This window comes from Gossypium raimondii, chromosome 2, assembly GCF_025698545.1.
Source record: "Gossypium raimondii isolate GPD5lz chromosome 2, ASM2569854v1, whole genome shotgun sequence".
Lineage (NCBI taxonomy): Eukaryota > Viridiplantae > Streptophyta > Magnoliopsida > Malvales > Malvaceae > Gossypium > Gossypium raimondii.
In genome coordinates this window covers 4,665,833-4,685,875 of record NC_068566.1, presented here as the reverse complement: position 1 = coordinate 4,685,875, position 20,043 = coordinate 4,665,833, and the positions used below count along the sequence as shown (strand labels likewise).

General features: G+C 32.3%; 3 protein-coding genes, 1 long non-coding RNA gene and 1 other non-coding gene across 5 annotated transcripts; 2 read left to right on the top strand and 3 right to left on the bottom strand.

The window, feature by feature from the left end:
* Positions 1-616: 616 nt before the first annotated feature.
* LOC128035425 (uncharacterized) lies at positions 617-2,701 on the bottom strand. The gene is made up of 3 exons (XR_008191925.1): positions 2,564-2,701; positions 2,053-2,127; positions 617-812 (listed from the first exon to the last, which is right to left on the bottom strand). It is a non-coding gene; the product is annotated as an uncharacterized LOC128035425 (long non-coding RNA).
* Positions 2,702-3,314: 613 nt separating this feature from the next.
* LOC128033724 (uncharacterized) lies at positions 3,315-8,458 on the bottom strand. The gene is made up of 5 exons (XM_052621715.1): positions 8,377-8,458; positions 4,231-4,396; positions 3,870-4,132; positions 3,460-3,788; positions 3,315-3,347 (listed from the first exon to the last, which is right to left on the bottom strand). Exons 1-5 carry the CDS (start codon positions 8,456-8,458, stop codon positions 3,315-3,317), a joined length of 873 nt encoding a protein of 290 aa, XP_052477675.1.
* Positions 8,459-8,479: 21 nt separating this feature from the next.
* Positions 8,480-9,073, top strand: LOC105789469 (uncharacterized). Its single transcript, XM_012616842.1, has one exon. The coding sequence runs from the start codon at positions 8,480-8,482 to the stop codon at positions 9,071-9,073; it is 594 nt and encodes a 197-aa protein (XP_012472296.1).
* A 2,874-nt stretch (positions 9,074-11,947) lies between these two features.
* LOC105789468 (hypothetical protein) lies at positions 11,948-12,346 on the top strand. The gene has a single exon (XM_012616841.1). It carries the CDS (start codon positions 11,948-11,950, stop codon positions 12,344-12,346), a length of 399 nt encoding a protein of 132 aa, XP_012472295.1.
* A 4,311-nt stretch (positions 12,347-16,657) lies between these two features.
* LOC128039477 (small nucleolar RNA R71) lies at positions 16,658-16,764 on the bottom strand. Its single transcript, XR_008193981.1, has one exon. It is a non-coding gene; the product is annotated as a small nucleolar RNA R71 (small nucleolar RNA).
* Between the last annotated feature and the right edge of the window lie 3,279 nt (positions 16,765-20,043).

Sequence of the window (20,043 nt, the reverse complement as noted above, 5' to 3'; positions counted from 1 at the left end):
CAACAAATATGCCCAATCGCGCAGCAGTTACTAAATTACTTATAATTTTAGCTACGGAACTCGAAATTTAATTCCATAAATTTTCCCTGAAACTAGACTCATATATCTTCCTACCATAAAAATTTCATAATTTTTGGTCCAGCCAATTAGTACAGTTTATTAGTTAAAGTAAGCCCTGTTTCACCAATTGACTGCCCTGACCTCTTGTCACTAAAAATAAAATTTCTCATTGTAGGATTGTCATATGAAGTTATTACTTGTTTCTACAGAAAATAGACTCAATAAGTATTCTATACATATAAACTACAACTCATAATTATTTTTGTACCATTTTAGTGATTTTCTAAACTTAGAACAGGGGACTCCAAAACAGTTCTGACCCTGTCTCACTAAAATTCACATATCTTAAAATATAAAATTCTTTTTGCTAAACCGTTATTTTTATATGAAAATAGACTTAACAAGCTTTAATTTAATATATCATTCACCCTCTAATTCATTTTATACTATCCTAGGTGATTTTTCAAGTTACGTCACTGTTGCTGCCTGAATTCTGTTTCTTTGCAAAGTTTACCCTTTCTTGATTTTCATACTTAACCATTTTAAAAGCCAAACATTATCACATACTCACACATCTTTCTTTAGCAATCTCATAGATACAACATTCAAAATGACTAATCCCTATACATCACTTAGGTATATACATTACCTAGGTACATGCCACATTATCAACAGAAAGGTACATCACTAAAATGTCTCTGAGGTCGGGATTACTTTGGATGCTGGATCGAACACTGGTTTTTTTTACTAACCTGCGCACGAAAACAACCGTACGCTGAGTATGGGTATACTCAGTGGTATTACCATAATTCAAATTAATAACATTAATCGATAAATTATATATATTTTATTTATGTCTACAATTATTCATTAATTATCTCATACATTAAATCAACTTGATAATTAATAACAATAAGCAATAATTCAAATCTTATATTTAATTGTATTCATACCTTATTTCACTATCTCAATTCCGTGGGATTTTTTTTCTTTACATCTCATTCCAATAGTTCATTTCAATTCATATACAATTCATTTCATTTAATTTATATTCAATATCAATTTTATTGCAATTTTACTCACTAATATCATATAACAAAATTTACTCTTTATCATATTATGAACTTTGGGTTCATATATTTAAATCTCATATCTCGATTTCCAATTCACATATCAATTCACAATTTCACTTTCTCATTTCTTTCCATATCCCAATCAGTCACACTTATTCAAATTTTCTCATTTCAATTATTTACCCTATTAACAAGACTCGGACCTTGGCGGATACAGATCCAACCAAACACACGAATGGCACCCGGTGCCTCATCGGATAGTTCGAAGCAATAGTTGACACCGGTGTCTCATCGGCAAAGTCAAGTAAGTTGGTACCAATACCTCATCGAATCTATTCAAGTAACAAGATGACACCCAGTGTCTCATCGACTCAAGGTCAAGTATCCTGAACACTTCCAATTCTATGGCATGCCAACTATATCCGACTCAGCCGACTAGTTAATAGGGTTTCGAATCACATTTCAATTCAATCACTTTCTCATACTTTCAATTCAAATCATTCCAATTTAATCACCATTTGATTCAATACATTTTCTATTTCAAATTCACTTCCCACATTCAAATCAATGTACGATTCAAGTACCAATACATATTTCACAAATCATACTTGATTGAATCAAACCACTTTTCAGTCAATACTCAATTCACGTATTCACACTTATTCATAATTTAATTCACTTTTATTCAATTCATATTTTAATTCATTCAATTAAATATCGATATTCTCCTTATTTTTATTTACTAAACATATTATTCAAAATTCAACAATTACTATCAATAAATTCAATATCAATACGTATATATATATATATATATTTCATTCGATTCAATCATGATACTCACCTCAATTTTCTTATCATGTATATTAATTTAAATTTTAACGATTAATAATTAAATTCGAATTATGGTAATACTAACCGGAATTTCTCTCGAGTCACTCCTTGTCCACTTTCTCCTTTCCTTTCTCGGACAATGACTCGTGCACGACATTAGCTACGTAATTAAACAATTAAAAATCATTAATACACAATTTCATTAAAATATTTCCCGTATACCTAAACTTTACCCAAATTCTAATTTAATCCCTTATCAATACTAATTTTATTTTTCCCAATCTAACTCTATATTCTCTCTTAATTCTTACTATAAACTCATTTTAACTCTTCAATTTCCCCATAAATCCCTAATTTCGGGATTCTTTCAATTTAGTCCCTACTATTCAAAACTTACACTTTATTTTACAATTAAATCCTTTACTAACTTCTAACTTAAAATTCAATCAATTTAACCCCTAACACTTCAATTTATTCAACATGAACATCATCTAATAATCTACTAACTTTCAAAATATCAACATAAATCAAGTAGTATTTATCTCTAGGATTCCAAAAACTTCAAAACTAAGAGAAAAGGGATTAAATTGACTTACCAAATTAACTCTGAACCTTAAAACCCCAAATTTCTCTTTTTCTTTTTCTTTCTTTCTTTCTTTCTCCCTTCTCTGTTTCGTTTTGCTCTCTGTTTCTTTCTTTCTCCCTTCTCTGTTTTGTTTTGCTCTCTGTTTCTTTTCTTTCTTTCTTTGTCATATATATATAATAATATAATAATATAATATAATATAAAAACATAATCATTACTATAATATAATAATATTTTTAACACATAAAATCTCAGATTTTTATACTTATGCCGCCTCAACTTTGGAAAAAGGCATAATTGCCTATTTGGTCCTTTTAACTTTTCTTTAATCTATAATTAAACTTTTATCCCAATTGCAATTTAATCCTTTTCATAATTAACTATCGAAACGTTAAAATTTCTTAACGAAACTTTAATATTATCCTATTGACACTCTGTAAATATTTATAAAAATATTTACATTTCGCTTTATGATATCGAGGTCTCGATACCTCGTTTTTACCCAATTTACCTAATAATTTCTTTTAAATCACAAAATTCACTGATTCAAAAATATTTCTAACTTTTTCATCGAATTTAGTGATCTCAAATCATTGTTCTGACACTACTGAAAATTGGGCTGTTACAGAAACTCGGTCGTGCAAAACATTTATCAGTCAACTCTTGCAACTGTGCTTTCAATTCTTTTAATTCGGTCGGTGCCATGCGGTACGGAGCTATCGAAATTGGAGTCGTCCCCGGTACTAACTCAATACCAAACTCTACTTCTCGAATAGGTGGTAAACCCGGTAATTCTTCAGGGAACACATTTGGATACTCACATACAACAGGTACTGATTCAATCTTCTTTTCTATCACTTTACTATCAAGAATATATGCAAGATAAGCTTCACAACCTTTTCTCACATACTTCTGAGCCAACATAGAGGATATCACTGCCGATAACCCATTCAGATCATTAGATTCAATCCGAATAATCTCGTCATTCAGGTATCTTAAATCAATAGTCTTCCTTTTGCAGTTAACCACAGCATCGTGTAAAGTCAACCAGTCCATACCCAAAATTATATCGAACTCGTCAAATGGCAACAACATCAAATCAGCCGTAAAACACAAATCTCGAATCATCAACGGACAATTCTTACACACTTTGTCAACCAATACACACCGACCCAGGGGGTTTGATACTTTAATTACAAACTCAGTAGACTCAACAGGTAGAGTCTTACTGAAGACTAAGGTCTCACACACATAAGAATGAGTCGAACTAGGATCAATCAACGCAATAACATTAGTATCATAAAGAGTGAAAGTACCAGTAATAACATCTGGAGAAGAAGCCTCCTTTCGAGCTCGGATGGCATATGCTCTGGCAGGTGCACGAGCCTCAGATCGAACTGCTGTGTCCTTTGTCCCTCTCTGACTACCACTTACATTACTCAAATGCCTTCGCGATCTACCCCGTACTGACATATTACTCGGTCTGGTATTCTGCATAGTGTTTTGATCAGCTACCATCGGACACTCTCGAATGAAATGATCCTTTGAACCACACTTAAAGCAAGACCGATCATGTAATCTGCAATCTCCAGGATGCCATTTCCCACAATGCTTGCATTCTGATCTATCTTGTCGAACACTACCAACGCTAGCAACTGAAGTAGCTCGTGAACTCACAGGGGTCGATCTCGATCATGCTTAGGAAACCCTGCAGTAGCTTTAGATCGGCTATGATCCTCTCTGGATTTCCTTGAGGCCGACTGGAACGATTTACTAAATGATCTTTTACAGGAATCTCGAGCTTCATAGTCAGCTTTTCTCTTCTCTTTCCTGAGCTCCTCGGCTTTACAAGCTCATTCAACAAGTACTACGAACTCCTTTATCTCAAGTATGCCCACTAACAGTTTAATATCTTCATCCAGCCCATCTTCAAATCTTTTACACATAATAGCTTCAGTTGAAACACACTCTCGAGCATATCTACTGAGTCTCACAAATTTCCGCTCATATTCTGTCACTGTCATCCGACCCTGTTTCAATTCAAGAAATTCCTTACGTTTCTGATCAATGAATCTCTGGCTAATATATTTCTTACGGAACTCAGTCTGAAAGAATTCCCAGGTCACTCGCTCTTTTGAAACCACCGATACTAGTGTATTCTACCAGTGATATGCAGTGTCCCGTAGCAAGGATATGGCACATTTCAAGCACTCGTCAGGGGTGCAAGATAACTCATCAAATACTCGAATAGTATTATCAAGCCAGAATTCAGCTCGCTCAGCATCATCACCATCAGTAGCTCTGAACTTTTCGGCCCCGTGTTTTCAAATTTTATCAACAGGAGGTTTAAGTAATCTCATCGGATCACTTACTTGAGGTATAACAGGAACCGAAGATGGATTAGTCGGGGGTGGAGGTTGTTGTGCAACCGGATTAGTTCGGACATATTGAGTAAACCAGTCATTCATCATTTGGTAGAAGGCTTGTTTAGCCTCTCCCTCCTGGTTACTCGAGGTCGGTCGAGAATTTACTGGCTCTGTCCCTTGTGCGGGAGCAGGCGCTATACTCTCAACATCATCGGCTACGGCTCGATCGGGATCCATTACTATACGAAAACACATTTTTAGATATCAGAAGTCTTCACACTATCTCAGTATAAAATACGACATGTATAGTTAGACTCATACACGCTACGTTAGTCCTAGAATCGACTAAACCGTAGCTCTGATACCAATAAAATGTAACACCCCTAACCCGTATCCGTCGCCGAATTAGGGTTACGATACATAACCAAACAAACACAACCATTTCTTTTTTTTAAAACCAAACTGATTACAAACATGTAAATTAAACCATTTTCTCATGGCTCTTTATATTTTACAATCCAAATCTAACCAAAATCATATTCAAACCTATACATGCCATAAGGTCGAGTTCAAAATTTTAACAAAATACCAAAAGAAGTCGATAGTGTGATAGACTATGCTGATGATCCCCGAGCTCGTAACGCGTCTCTAAAATCTATAAATCAAATGGACAAAAACAATCAAAGTAAGCTTTCATAGCTTAGTAAGTCTATAGCATATCTAAAATACATATAAAACAATGTATATTTAACTAATACACATAAACAGACATATGTATAGACATTATATACATATAATCAAGTTACCAACATAATCATTAACTGCATATACTGATTTCTAGTGTATTTTTCGTTCGCACTTCATCGGATCCATTTATATATAAATTTCCAAATACATATACCAATAACATATTTTTATACTTATCAATTACAAGTGCCGAATACACTTATACAATTATAATCCACATATGCCGAATGCGTTCATATATATATATATCCAACAATTTCATGAAAACCAATATATGCACATACTCAATAATCACAAAGATTCAAACATTTATACACTCATCAAACACATTGAAACAAATGTTCATATATTTGTCCATTACATATAATCAAAAGCATATATATATTTTTATACCCAATGCATATAATCACTTAATTTAAACAGATTCACTAGCAATTCATCTACTAGGTTTAAAGTCTAATTCAGTTCACCGGCACTTAGCCTACTAGGCTTATAGCCTAATTCAGTTCACCGGCACTTAGCCTGCTAGGCTTATAGCCTGATTCAGTTCACCGGCACTTAGCCTTCTAGGCTTATAGCCTGATTCAATTCACCGGCACTTAGCCTGCTAGACATATAGTCTGAATAATTTCACTGGCAATAAATCCGATTGATACTGAGCTTTAACAAAAGAATCTCAATTCACAGAAGTTGTATATCTTATTTGTATATAAAATCCACACAAAATTCAGCTCAATATTCATAACTTATATCTTTAAAAACACATGGATAAATATAAATTCCAATCATCAAATCTAACTTAAATAACTCAATAATTCAACCAAAACACATTTATGTATATATAACCTCATACTTTAGATTCCACTTCTAATATCATAAAATTTAACTTATAATATACTAGGTACCTTTAACATTTGAATTCCATATATACCCATACAACTTCATATACCATCTCAATACAGGACCTTATACATGTACAAATATGCATATTCAATCTAACAAGCATATATTACTCTATACTTATATTCAAAACAAGAACATATACCTATATACTCATACATATTCAATTTAACATATATATATATAATTTCATACTTATACTCAATATAAATATTTATTCATAAGTATACATACTTATTCACTCCAACTTATACAACTATTTTATACTAAATTCACACCTTATTCACACACACATACATATGTTGAATATATCTCATACCTTTGTAATTTCATACCTAATTTCAATACAACAAATTTTACATGTATATACATGTATATTAGAATATAATTTGTACATATATGTTCATACCTAAATTTATTTCAAGGACATTCATATGCATATTTGCATATTCATAGTCATTCGAATCTAGCATATATATATATATATATATATATATATATATATATATATACTTTCAATTCCAATTTTATACTTTTAAAATCAACTCAACACACATACCATTGATATACATACTCATATGCTGATTTAATAAAATTAAATAGCTAATAGACTTACCTCGGACGATGGAAAATCAAAATCGGACGATTATTCGACTAATTTGGCTTTTCCCCGATCTAACTCCGATTTCTTTGGTTCTCGATCTAAATATATTCAAAATAAGATAATTTATTTATTAACGCGTTCAATTTAATCCAAAAACACATAATTTGGCAAATTACTATTTTGCCCCTAATATTTACACATTTTTGCAATTTACTCCCTATTGCATAAAACACAATTTATACAAAATTTGCCCATACCACACAAGGGCCGAATATTCATGGTTCTCATACAGGTCCACACATTGCATTTATTTCACATTTTAGTCCCCCAAAAATTTAATTTCACAATTTAGCCCTATTTACTCAATTTCACCAAAAATTCCAATACAAAACATATTAATCTATCACATATCTTTCATTTTTCATCATCAACTATCACAAAGTCCAAGCATTCATCAATGGCACATTTCAAAATCATCAACAATCCACAAAATTAAGACATGGGTTTTGAAGAACACAAAGCAACGATCTCAAAAACGTAAAAATTATCGAAAACCGAACAAAACACATACCCGAATTAAGCTCCTAAAGGTGCCGAATGTTTAAAGCTTCCAAAGATTTATTTTTTTCTTCTTAGAATCGGCCAAGAAAGATGAACACATGCATGACCATTATTTATTTATTTAATACATTTTAATATACATTTTACAATTTTAACCTTAATGATTTAATTAGAAAACTATTTAATGGTTGTCTATTTTTGTCCATGCATAATTCTAATGATTAAATTACAACATAAGGACTCCATATAATAAAAATCATAGCAAATAGGTACCTTTGCATATAGCATGCTAATTTTGCATTTTACACGATTAAATCCTTTTAATTAAATCGAGCACACCAACGATAAAATTTTCACACGAAATTTTCACACATATAAATTAACATACTGTAGACTAAAAAAATAATATTAAAATATTTTTTTGACTCGAATTTGTGGTCCCGAAACCACTATTCCGATTAGGGTCAAAAGCGGGTTGTTACATAGGGGGTGTTACATGAACACTCTTTGTCCCAGGTGCGGTTGTGCCGAAGAAAATAGCTAGCATATTTTTATTCAGTAGCCTAGATCAATGGAAGTTTGGAATCAGTTAAATTTATCGTGGGTGCTGAATCAGAGTATAAATAACATGTAGGGATGGCTTACCTGGGTTTTTGATTGAGGTAATGAAGAGCAGCTTCAACTTTTCTGTTGTAGCCTTTGGTTCATCTGGTTTAGCAGAAATCATCTCGTATATGAAAAAAGACTCATGTTAGGATCAGAAATAGCGAAGAAAATCAGAGTCTATATTACAGAACTTGCAGTAACAAAAGTAAGAAATATTACTCTCCATTCATTTGACAATCTCCAACAGATACACAAAAGGAGATGGACCTTCATTCATTTTGATGCAGCTTACGATCGTCTGGAGTTTAGATCGGCTTCAGGTATAATAGTACGGAACGAGAATAGAGAGATTCTTGCATCACAGGCAGTCATTCACTCCATCATTGTAGATCCATTCACAGCAGAGGCATATGCAAGGTTACAGGCAATAAAATTAGGGATTAGACTGGGAGTCAATAAATTAACAGTTTTAGGAGATTCCAAAACTGTTATCAAGAAATGCCAAAGCTTCTTCACTGATAAATCAGTCATTGGAGCAATTATCACAGATATCCAAAGTATAAAAAACAGGTTACAAGAAATTGAGTTTACTTTCGTCCCTAAAGCACAGAATATTTATGCCCATACTATAGCAAAGGAGGCTCTTAGAAGAAGAGAAAGTTTTTACCTGGAGAAGGAAGTCCCAGAAGTGGTTCGGAGAACGGTAGGAAATCTCTGGCCAAATCCTCCGGATTGAAGAAAGGGAAAGGTTTTCATTAAATGATAGCAGAGACAAAGCATTAAATTGGTAACCTGCTATCATTATGACTGGACGGTGGATTTGAAAAGACGATAATTAATGGTGTCCAGCTATCTAGATTTGACTGGTATAGGATTAGCTTTATTTTCAAATTTTGTTTATTTTGGTCAAGATGAGCTAGTTTAAGCCCGATTTGTTTTCTTTCTCTAGTCCTTATTGTAGTGGCTATTAGCCCAATTTTCTTTTTTACATATGATATAAATCCAGCCAGAATTATTCGAAAAAAAACATCTAATATATGTTTTATATATTCTAATTAAATTTTATAAATAATTTATATTAATTTCTTTAAAATATTTAAAATTGATATTTCATGCATCATAGTATAAACGAATTTGAGTATCATTTAAATTAACTTTTATTTTATTTTAGAAAACCATATCTATAATGGATATTTTAACACTTTACAACACTTTTTTTACAAGATTGTTAAACACTTCAAATCTTAAATCATGCTTTCCAAAAGCAATGTTAAAGTTGTAGGATCCGTGTCCTAAATGTGGTTTTTTAGTCTATATACATTTGTATTTTTCAAATAATTTGGTTTAATAAAATATTCATAAATTATATCAATACCCTTGTATATTGTCTTCAGTGGTTTTTGCACGCAAAGCAAAATGAAAATAAATATTGGCTCAATGGTTATCTAACGTTTAACTAATACTAAACAGTATTATGTGGCTGGATCATAATACGGAAAAATAACTTGTATTAATAGATGAACCTAAACATGTCCTTAGTTTAATCGAAAATGAGCAAGCCGATTGAAAGGCTAATATGTCGTCCATCAAGTCCAATTGGGGAGATGTTTTGTCTTGAGCATTGAAGTGGATGACTCTCATAAGATAGAGACATAATTGTGCCTGACAGTACATCGAACATGACCCAAGTAGAATAGATTCTAAATTCATTCATGGATTTACCCACTTGTAACGTTCATAGTGTGACATATCTTAATTTTGAGTGGATGATGGACTATGTATGTGTGACTCGTATATTTTTATATAAGTAAAAGTCTGAATTCAAATAAATAAGGAACTGAAAGTTAGAGCGTTGGGTATACGACTTCTACAGTATGTAACATTATTCACAACAATGGAATTCATAGCCCATAAAATAAGTAAATGATATCCTCTCACTGGCATTATGTGATAGATGAAAAATAAACGTGGTCACAGGTCGCTTGTCTTTATGATAAACGACTTAATTATTATTTGATAGTAATTGACTTCGATGCAATGATTGCCATGAGATAAAATATGATCATATTAAGAGAATGAATTTATCCCAAGAAAATTAAGAATATCCTATGAGGGTAACACACTTATGACAAGATCATTGGATGAGTACTGGTCAAATAGCTTTCATAATGGTATGTAATTAGGGAGAGATCAATCACGATACTATAGTGGAATGACTTTGTAACTAAATGAGTTTATAATTAATAGGCGAAAAGTTAGAACTTAATTATAAAACATTTGAGCTCTAATTATATATGTCCAATTAGTGCCTCTGCTAGCTCATTGAAATCAGAAATGAATTGCACATAGAATCAAATGATAAAGTTAGAGAACTGTGTCACATTCGGAAATGAATGTGTTTTCTTGATAAGTATGGAAATGACTTGATAATTAATTTAAACTTTTCACCTATGATTATACCAAAGAAAAATAGTAGAGTGGCTAAAGTTTAAATACACAAAGACTACATGGATTATGAGAAAAGTTAACCTTTTTAGTTATGTTTACATATTACGTTACGTCTTACGCTCTTCTACGGATACACATAAACAAAACCTTAATTTTTTCTTCTTGTGGGGAAGAAAAGAATTTCCATCAAATATACAATAATAAAAATAATTATGGTGTTGAAAAGTTAAAAGAAAAATATTCTACTAGTCACATGTTCTCACTTTCTCAACTGTTTTTTAATATACATTTAAGACATGTTTAATATTTTTTTATTTTGAGGAATTTAATCTTTATATTTGTAGAATTTAAAAGTATAAGTTCAATTATCAACATCATTAAATTTTTTGTTACTAAATTTAGGATCATTACGGCGTAAGTTTTTTTATTATATGACACTACAAGGGAGTATTTTTGTTATTCCAAAGTGTCACGCCTATGAATTTAGCAAAATAATTTTGTCAATCGAAAATGAATTTTAAAATTGAAAAGTAAAATGATTAAATTCTTGTAAATATAAGAAGACTAAATTTCAAATATATGAAAAATACTTCTACTTGAAACACATTTTAACCTACAAATTTAATTTTAAATTAAACTCCTACATGGGGATATCTGATTTGTGAATAATGTATGTCAAAATAAAAATTTAATAAAATAAGTCGAACTCAAATTTTAATATTTTTATTTGGACCGAGTTTAGATAAAATTTTAAGTCCGAATCAAGCCAAAACGTAACAACCACATCTAAAATTTTAGTTTGGTTGAGACCAGCGGTAACCATCAACACCTGTATTTTTCATATGGCTGTTTTCTAGTATTTTCTATTTTTTATTTCTCAATGCACGTGTGGGGATTGTAAAAGCTAACGTCACGGCCTACTCCAAACATTTCAATGTACACGATCTCCTCACTGATCCAACGGTGATAAAACAAACATTAGTTATCCCAACTCACCCACCTGTAATCCAACCCTGTTTTCTTCATAGAATGAACTTTCTTGGAAACCGACTGGAAATTTGTTTCCCACCCCCAAGTTGCCTATATATATATATATCTCCACCCAAACCAAACCAAAAGACATCAACAGTCGAAAAACTCCAAAAAAAAGAGAGAGATTATTATGGGGTTCTCTAAATCAAGCTATAAGTGCAACAAGCACCCAGATCACCAAGAAAATCAGGGGGTTTGTCCATCATGTTTAAGGGAAAGATTATCTCGTCTTTGTTCTTCATCTTCTTCATATAAAGATTCTAGCTTAAGAATCGCTCCGTCGTCATCTTTTTCTCCGGTTGAAAACCGATGGGGTTCTTCTTCTTTCACGGTAAACGTTGATACGAATGGTTTCAAGAAGAGTAGATCGGTTGCTTTTATTGCAAGAAACGATGAAGAAGTTGTTAACAATGGGGGGAAGAAGAAGAAAGGGTTTTGGTCAAAGTTGCTTCGTTTCAAAGGGAAGAATGATAAGGATTTTCTTACCCATTCATCAAGTATGAGATTTGTTATTGGAAGAGTGAATTAATTGTTTCCTTTATTATCGTTACAGAATCAAGGGGATTGAATTGAATGTTTTTGTAATTAACAAAGCTTGAATCAATATATATATCCTTTCGATTATGGGTGTTTCAATTTCTTCCAAGAAACACAAAATTAGGTTTTTGGTAGGTGTTGCTCACGTCTTTCTCCATTTTTCATGCATATCATGAATGTTGACTTTTCGCCCACCATTTACATTCAATTATTATAACTCACACCATATATCTATATTTTATTGTGCTGAAATGAGTTGATTTATATTAAGAGAATCGCATACGAGGGTATGATGGTTAAAGAGATTGGCTTACATTCGAATCGTAATAATCGTGTTTGATTTATATTATATGTAAATCCTGTATGTACGTGTGGACTCATGAGACAAATGTTTGTATTATAAAGTGGGTTCAAAATTCCCAAAAAGATTACAGCCAATTTCGTTGAAAAGTTTGAAATCATCTACACAAGACAATCCTACTTTTCACAATTGTGTTAAACGTGCGGATTCCGACGTCCAATCGTTTGCACACGTGTGATTTCATTTTTCAACAAATAAATCTAGTTTGATACAAAAGGAATCAAAGTAAAATCAATCATATAACAAAACAAAGAAGATGAGTAGAAAACCGAAACATGATCGCAACCTTTGTCGGTTAATGAAGTGTAATACAATTATAAAATCTCATTTCCGTTAATATTGTGTACGGACGTAAAATTAAATGTATAAGTATTTTGTACTTTGTGGAAGTTAATTCTTAGTTAAAGCTACTACCATAAATAATCTTAGCCATCACAGGTCGCCCGGTACAATGGCACATCGGAATTGGATGTAAAACTTAATAAATGGACTTTTTTCTTTTATGAAGCTTAATCTTTTTTATAATTCAAGAGATTAATCCTCAAAAACCCCATTTAGATTTAAAAACAATTTACCTACCTCAATTTTCTCTCCATGTCAACTTTGATTATACGTTGCTTAACAACATTGATTGCCCATAGAATTAATTATGGGCCGGAGCGAGTCTATGTAAATTTGTATCTAATCCTGATTTAGATTAAAAATGTTAAATCTGTGCATGATTTAGTCTGCCCGTATTGATTTTATTTAGATTATTTTTATATAAAAATAATTTTAAAAATATAATATATCAAATTCACTAAAAGTGTTAAAATAAATGTTTCTCAACAAATTGAAAATACATTCAAAAAAAGTTGAAATACTTAAATAACACTAAGATAGTTTCAACTTAGTAAGCAAATGTCTCTAAAATAGTAGCAAAATTAACAATAAAACAAGAGTTACACAATATCCAAACAATAACAATAAAATAGTAGCAATATAATAGCTACCTGAAAGTAAAATAGCTGATTGAGGTCGGGGCCAAAAAATCCTACCCAATGCTTAATTTGTTTAGAAAACGGTGCTTATTTTTTTGTCCAAGCTCATTTTTGGGCCTATATTTTTGCTAATAAATACCCTACCACTTTTCGAGTGAACCTTCGGACTTGGGCGAGTGGCCAACCCATGATTAGGTCAACTGCCCGTTACTCCTTAAATTTCTCTTCACATACAACAGTATTTTCAGTACTCGTTCTTCCCCTAATTTTCTCAACTAGCTATCAATTTGATGCCCATAAATATTACAAGCTTTAGCCTTAGTTGAGTTTTTCCTCTTTTTCTTTTTTCCTACTTGTTGTTGAAACTAAAGAGCTTGTGGAATCTTAAGGGATACACTATTAGGCGAAATAATTTTAAGGATAATGATCTACACACCTCATGCACTATTATTCTAATTTTTATGTTCTTCGGTTGTATTTTCCACAATATTGAGGATACTTATGGATCCCATTGTCATTGTTGATGTTGTTGTTGCTCTTGCTACATCTAATGTTGCTATCAACCTCATTGCTAGTGCTACTGCCAACTTTGCTATCAATGTTGTTGCCAATATTGTGGCAATGCCAATGTTACCTGATATTTCCTATGCCAAGCCCTTCCCTAGCATATTCAAATTTGAAGTGTTCGATAGGGATAATTTCAAGAGATGGAATGAATACACCTTTTCAATCCTAGATATGCATAGAGTTGCCTTTGCGCTCACAAAATGCAAACAAACTAATTTCTCAGTTAAGCAATTTAACCTATGGGTTCATGCTAATATATAGTATATATGCAGGCACACTATTGTTTCCACACTTTCAAATGAAATTGTTGACGTCTACTATTTGTACATGGAAACAAAAGGAATTTAGGACTATGAGATTACTAAACATATTATTGAATTTGTTGGTGAGTAGAAAATTGCAATAGGGAAGTACTATAGGGTGGAGGTGATTGATGACAAAAACATTAAGGTGCAATAGGGAAGTACTATAGGGTGGAGGTGATTGATGACAAAAACATTAAGGTGCAAATCCATGAGTACCACAAATTGTTAAAAGACCTCAAATCTTAGAATATATCTCTGTAAGAAGAGTTTGTTGCTAGACTTCTTTTTGCAAAGCTACCTCTAACCTAGAGTGATAATAAGCAACAACTTAAATGTATGTTGTCAATGTCTATTTCAATTTCTTAACAGAACTTTGTATTGGTAGTTTGGCTATGGGTGAATAGGAGAATAGAGACAATGCTTACGATGAATATGAGACTTATCTTAGGGTGTGTTGGTAAACACATTTTTATTCATTAAAAAATTTAACATTTAATTTTTTATATGCGTCGATAACTATAACAATTCACTTAATTCAATATTTAAAAATATTGAATAAAATAAATAAGTAGATAGTTATTTACCACATAATATTAAAAATATTAAGTTAATTTTATTTTAAAAATATTCAAAATAAATTCTCTTGCTTTTGTTACAAAAATGAAATAATCAAATTATTATTGATAAGTTGTAAAAGTAATATATTTTAATCTCATTGTTTAATCTATGATGAATCTTATTGTTTAATCTTTGTTTTTACGCGATAAATACTTGATTCTTGCTCTCAATTATGTATGCTTATTTCGTGTTTTAATATTTTTAGGATATTACTTCATGTTTAATGTGCTAATTTCAGTGGATCAAAAGTTCCCTAATTAAGAGTAAATCTAACATAATTGAGTGGAGTTTCATGCAATCCTAGAAATAGGATGACATAAATCTGCCGGATTAGAGTCAAATCTAATAGGGGAATCCATAGATCGAGTTAATGTGACAATAGGGGTTTTAATTAGAAAGATATTTCAATTAATCAACCTAGAGTCAGTTGTTCTTACTCTCGAAAGAGATATTAACATAATTTAGGAATTTCTACGGATCAAGGCACAAGTGAATAAATCATTTAATTCAAATTCAGAATAATAGGTGAAGTCCAGGTGGATTCTTTCCTGGGTATTGTCTTTTTCATTGGTTATCTTCGATTGTTTTCCTATTTCATTCTCTGTTGCGTTTTTAGTTAAATTCGATTAGTAAATCTAGATTAAAAACAATCACTCCAATTTGTCGTCTAAATAATAGAAAAATGGTAATTACTAATACTTTTAGTCCTCGTGGATACAATATTCCCTACTTACCATAGCTATACTATTGTTTGATAGGTGCACTTATCTTTATCGTAAGTATAGTTGGTTTAGTAACCATCAAGTTTTTGACGCCATTGCCGATGACCAAAATATTAAAAACACTTGATTTTTTTATTAATTTAGCCATTTATTTTTATTACATTTTATTTTTGTTTTTAGTTTAAGTTTTGTTTTCAAATTTTTCTTTTATTTGCTTCTGGCAGGTTCCTTTAGTTTATGGCTAGATGAAACCCGTCAGAACCACTATTATTTGACAGCGAAATTGAAAGTACAGCTCGTAGAAATCGTAGAAAAGCAAGGCAGAGTCGACAAAGTATAGTAGATGAGCAAGATGACGTTTATTACTGACGAGATGAGTGATAACCAGAATAATCAGCTGACGATTATGCCAAGCCCACTCTAACTGGGGCTGAATAAAGTATTGTAAGACCTACTATTGTTGCGAATAATTTTGAACTGAAGTTGAGCACTATTCAGATGGTACAACAATTTGTTCAGTTCAATGGTTTGCAAGACGAAGATCCAAACACTCATTTGGCTAATTTTCTGGAAGCCTGCGATATTTTCAAGATAAATGGCATTTCTGACGACGCCATTCGCCTACTTCCCTTTTCATTAAGGAATAAAGCTAAACAGTGGTTGAATTCTTTACCACGAGGTTCTATCACTACATGGGATTAAATGACTGAGAAATTCTTACTGAAGTACTTTCCACCAGCTAAAACAACTAAGGTGAGGTATAATACCTCTTCCTTCGTGCAGATTGAATTAGAGACCCTATATGATGTATGAGAGAGGTATAAGGATTTATTGAGAATGTGCCCTCACTATGGGTTACCTCTATGGCTACAGGTTCAAACCTTCTACAATGGTTTGAATCCCTCAACTAGGCAGTTAATCGATGAAGCAACCGGTGGTACTCTGAACAATAAAACACCTGAAGTGGCTTGTGAGTTTATAGAGGAGATGTCACTGAATAATTATCAGTGGCAAGTCATGTGGACAAAGCTGACAAAAGTAGTCGATGTTTTTAACCTAGATGTGGTCACCATGTTATCGAATCAAGTAGAACTTTTAAATAAAAAATTAATGGTTTATGTGTTTCTACGCAGGTACATCCGCTGGTGCAATGCGACGTAAATGGAGGTGGAATAAATAATCCAGAATATTTACCCTACGCCTCTAGTACAGAGAACAAACAAATCAACTATATGGGTAACAATTCCAGGCTTCAAAATAATCTTTATAGTAATAATGAAGGTTGGAGGAACCATCTCATTTTCTTTTGGAGTGGTCAAGGAAATCAAATAGCATAACCCCCTCCAGGCTTCCAACAACAACCTTACCAACAAGAGAAGAAGCCGAACCTTGAAGAGATGTTGACGAAGTTTATCTCATTGTCAAAAACCTGCTTTCAATACACTGAATCAGTGCTTAAAAATTAACAATCATCAATTCAAGGGCTCGAGAATCAAATCGATTAACTAGCTAAACTAATATTAGAACGACCACAAGGTAGCTTACCTAGCAACATCGAAACTAACCCAAGAGAGCAGCTTCATACAATTACTGTTCGTGATGAAGAAGGGTTAGTTGAATCTGAATAAAAACCAAAGGAAGAAGTTGTGGTAAGTAACGGTAAGGTTGAGGTAAGCCAGAATGAACAAAAATTAGTTAGTAAAGATTATAAATGTGGATTCTTCCCCCAACTAACGAAGAGATCTTGGCGGAATTGCCACATATGAAATTGAGCACAATTTTGCAAAGAAATAGCCCACTTGCCTCTCGAGAAGAGATGGGAAACATGATCAATATCATTTGATTGAATAGTTGACCCAGCTCCTTGTTGTTTGAAAAAACCCTTCACTTCAATTGGTATTTTTCCACCAAAAGCAAATATGAGATAAAAAACCTCGAGTGTCATATCTTAAGGTGACGAAAAAAGACCACACGAACGAACAATTTGGTAAATTTCTTAAACTTCTGAAAAAGTTGCATATTAACTTACCGTTTATTGAAGCTCTTTCGCAGATGCCCAATTTCATTAAATTTTTAAAGAAGCTTTTGGCGAACAAACGGAAGTTAGATGATTCGTCGCATGTGGAGCTAAATGCAGTATGTTCAGCCAATTTGCAAAATAAGCTACCTAACAAATTGAAAGATCTAGGGAGTTTTACTATTCCTTATTTAATTGGCAGTTTGAATATTAATAATGTTTTGGCTGATTTAGGGGCTAGTATTAATGTCATGCCCTATAAAATGTTCAAACAATTAGGTCTTGGGAAACCCAAACAAACTAGGATGAGTATCCAATTAGTAGATAGAACCATTAGATTTCCTAGGGGTATTATTGAAGATGTTCTTGCCAAAATTGATAAATTCATATTCCCAATTGATTTTGTTGTTTTAGACATGGATGATGATAGTGACGTACCTTTGATTCTAGGTCGGCCCTTTTTAGCAACTGCTAGAACTATTATTGATATTGGTACAGGTGAATTAATACTTCGTGTAGGTGATGACAAGATTACTCTACAAGCTCGTGATTCTGTTAAGACATCTAGTGATCGAGATAATTATACGAGTTTTGTTAATATTAGTAACATTGTGGCTTAAACTTCTTTGTAAGAAACTCCTCAGAAAAACGTAATAAAGCCACATTCCAATCCATACGACAGAAACAGAATGACTCATGAAGAACGAATGTTACATATCGAGGAACTAGACGAATGGCAGACACATGTCAAGGAGAAACCAAGAATACACGATACAAAACCAAAGCGACGCCATAATGAGCATGTGGATGGGACAAACCAATTTGAGGTTGGGGACAAGGTACTGCTAGATAAAACACATCCACTTATTGCCACTTCAAAGCTTAATGCAAACGGAGCAACTCCTTTTACGGTACTGAATGTCTTCCCATATGGTACAGTTGAGGTAACTCATTCTGAATTCGGCACATTTAAGGTAAATAGTCATCGACTTAAACCTTATTTTGATAATAGAATTGATAGCGAGAAAGAGGAGTTTCGACTCCGCGAACCATCGTAACCGTGCGAATGTGAGGTAAGTCGAGCTTAGACTTTAAATAAGTGCTTTTCAGGAGGTAACCTGAGTGCTAATACTGCTAATTTTCTTAATCTTATTTCATGATATTTTTAAAAATTAATTAATTTAAAAAATACATATATATTGATTATTATTTAGTTCTATGATAATTGAGCTTGAACAGTTAAATTTATATTTTGAGAAGAAGTTTGTGTTATTCTTGAACAGTTTTTGATTGATATAATTGTTTTTAATTCAGCATTTGTTTATTTTTCTAGTTTGGTAATTTATCAATTCGATCTCGATTTTAACCATCTTTTTCAACATTTCTTCACACCTTTAACCTAAGTCCCATTACAACCTCTTAAAGACTTTTCGATTTGTGTATCATCTAATTTTATAGTGGTGGAGATTTGATTTTCATGCAAGCCTATGGTAATGACTTTTCATGTTTAACTATTGAGTGCTTATTCCTGAAACTTAAACACTTTGAGTGATTTGAGTAAATCTTTAATGAGGATGTCGATTCTTGTCGATTTTGAATTAAAGGTAATTAGTTAGATAAAGGGAAATACCTATGTTTTCATGCGTTAAAATGTTTGACTTGGGTTGTTTAAATTTTTAGTGCTCTTTTAGTTGAATTATCAATGTATGATTATTTATGAATTATGAAGAAACATCATTGATAAGAATTATGAGTTGAGAAAATTTAATTTTAATTGTGAGTTGAGGATTTTGCTTGAGGACAAGCAAACACTTAAGTGTGGGGATATTTGATAAGCTGTAAAAGTAACATATTTTAATTTTATTCTTAATGCATTTCTAGATGATTAATTATGTAAATTAGTAAATTTAATACTCCTAATCCTTTAAATTCATGGTTCTATACTTAGGAGAGCATTTGGGAGCGAAAAACAAGCTAAAATCAAATGAATAGAGCTGTTTCTAGGATCCACACGGCCTGGGCATTTTCACATGGGCTGGCCACACGCCCATGTGCCATCTCGTGTCGATATCGCACCCTGTTTCCCAAACACGCGAAAAAACCCAATTTTTAGGCTTTC

Excerpts from the sequence above, each read along its gene's own strand:
- LOC105789469 (XM_012616842.1), top strand. The coding sequence starts at position 8,480 with ATGTTAGGATCAGAAATAGCGAAGAAAATCAGAGTCTATATTACAGAA.
- LOC105789468 (XM_012616841.1), top strand. The coding sequence starts at position 11,948 with ATGGGGTTCTCTAAATCAAGCTATAAGTGCAACAAGCACCCAGATCAC.
- LOC128033724 (XM_052621715.1), bottom strand. The coding sequence starts at position 8,458 with ATGATTTCTGCTAAACCAGATGAACCAAAGGCTACAACAGAAAAGTTG. Across the intron at positions 4,397-8,376 it reads TACCTCAATCAAAAACCCAG|CCGAGGAGCTCAGGAAAGAG; the intron begins GTAAGCCATCCC and ends GAGCTTGTAAAG. Across the intron at positions 4,133-4,230 it reads CATGATCGAGATCGACCCCT|ATTACATGATCGGTCTTGCT; the intron begins GTGAGTTCACGA and ends TGGAGATTGCAG.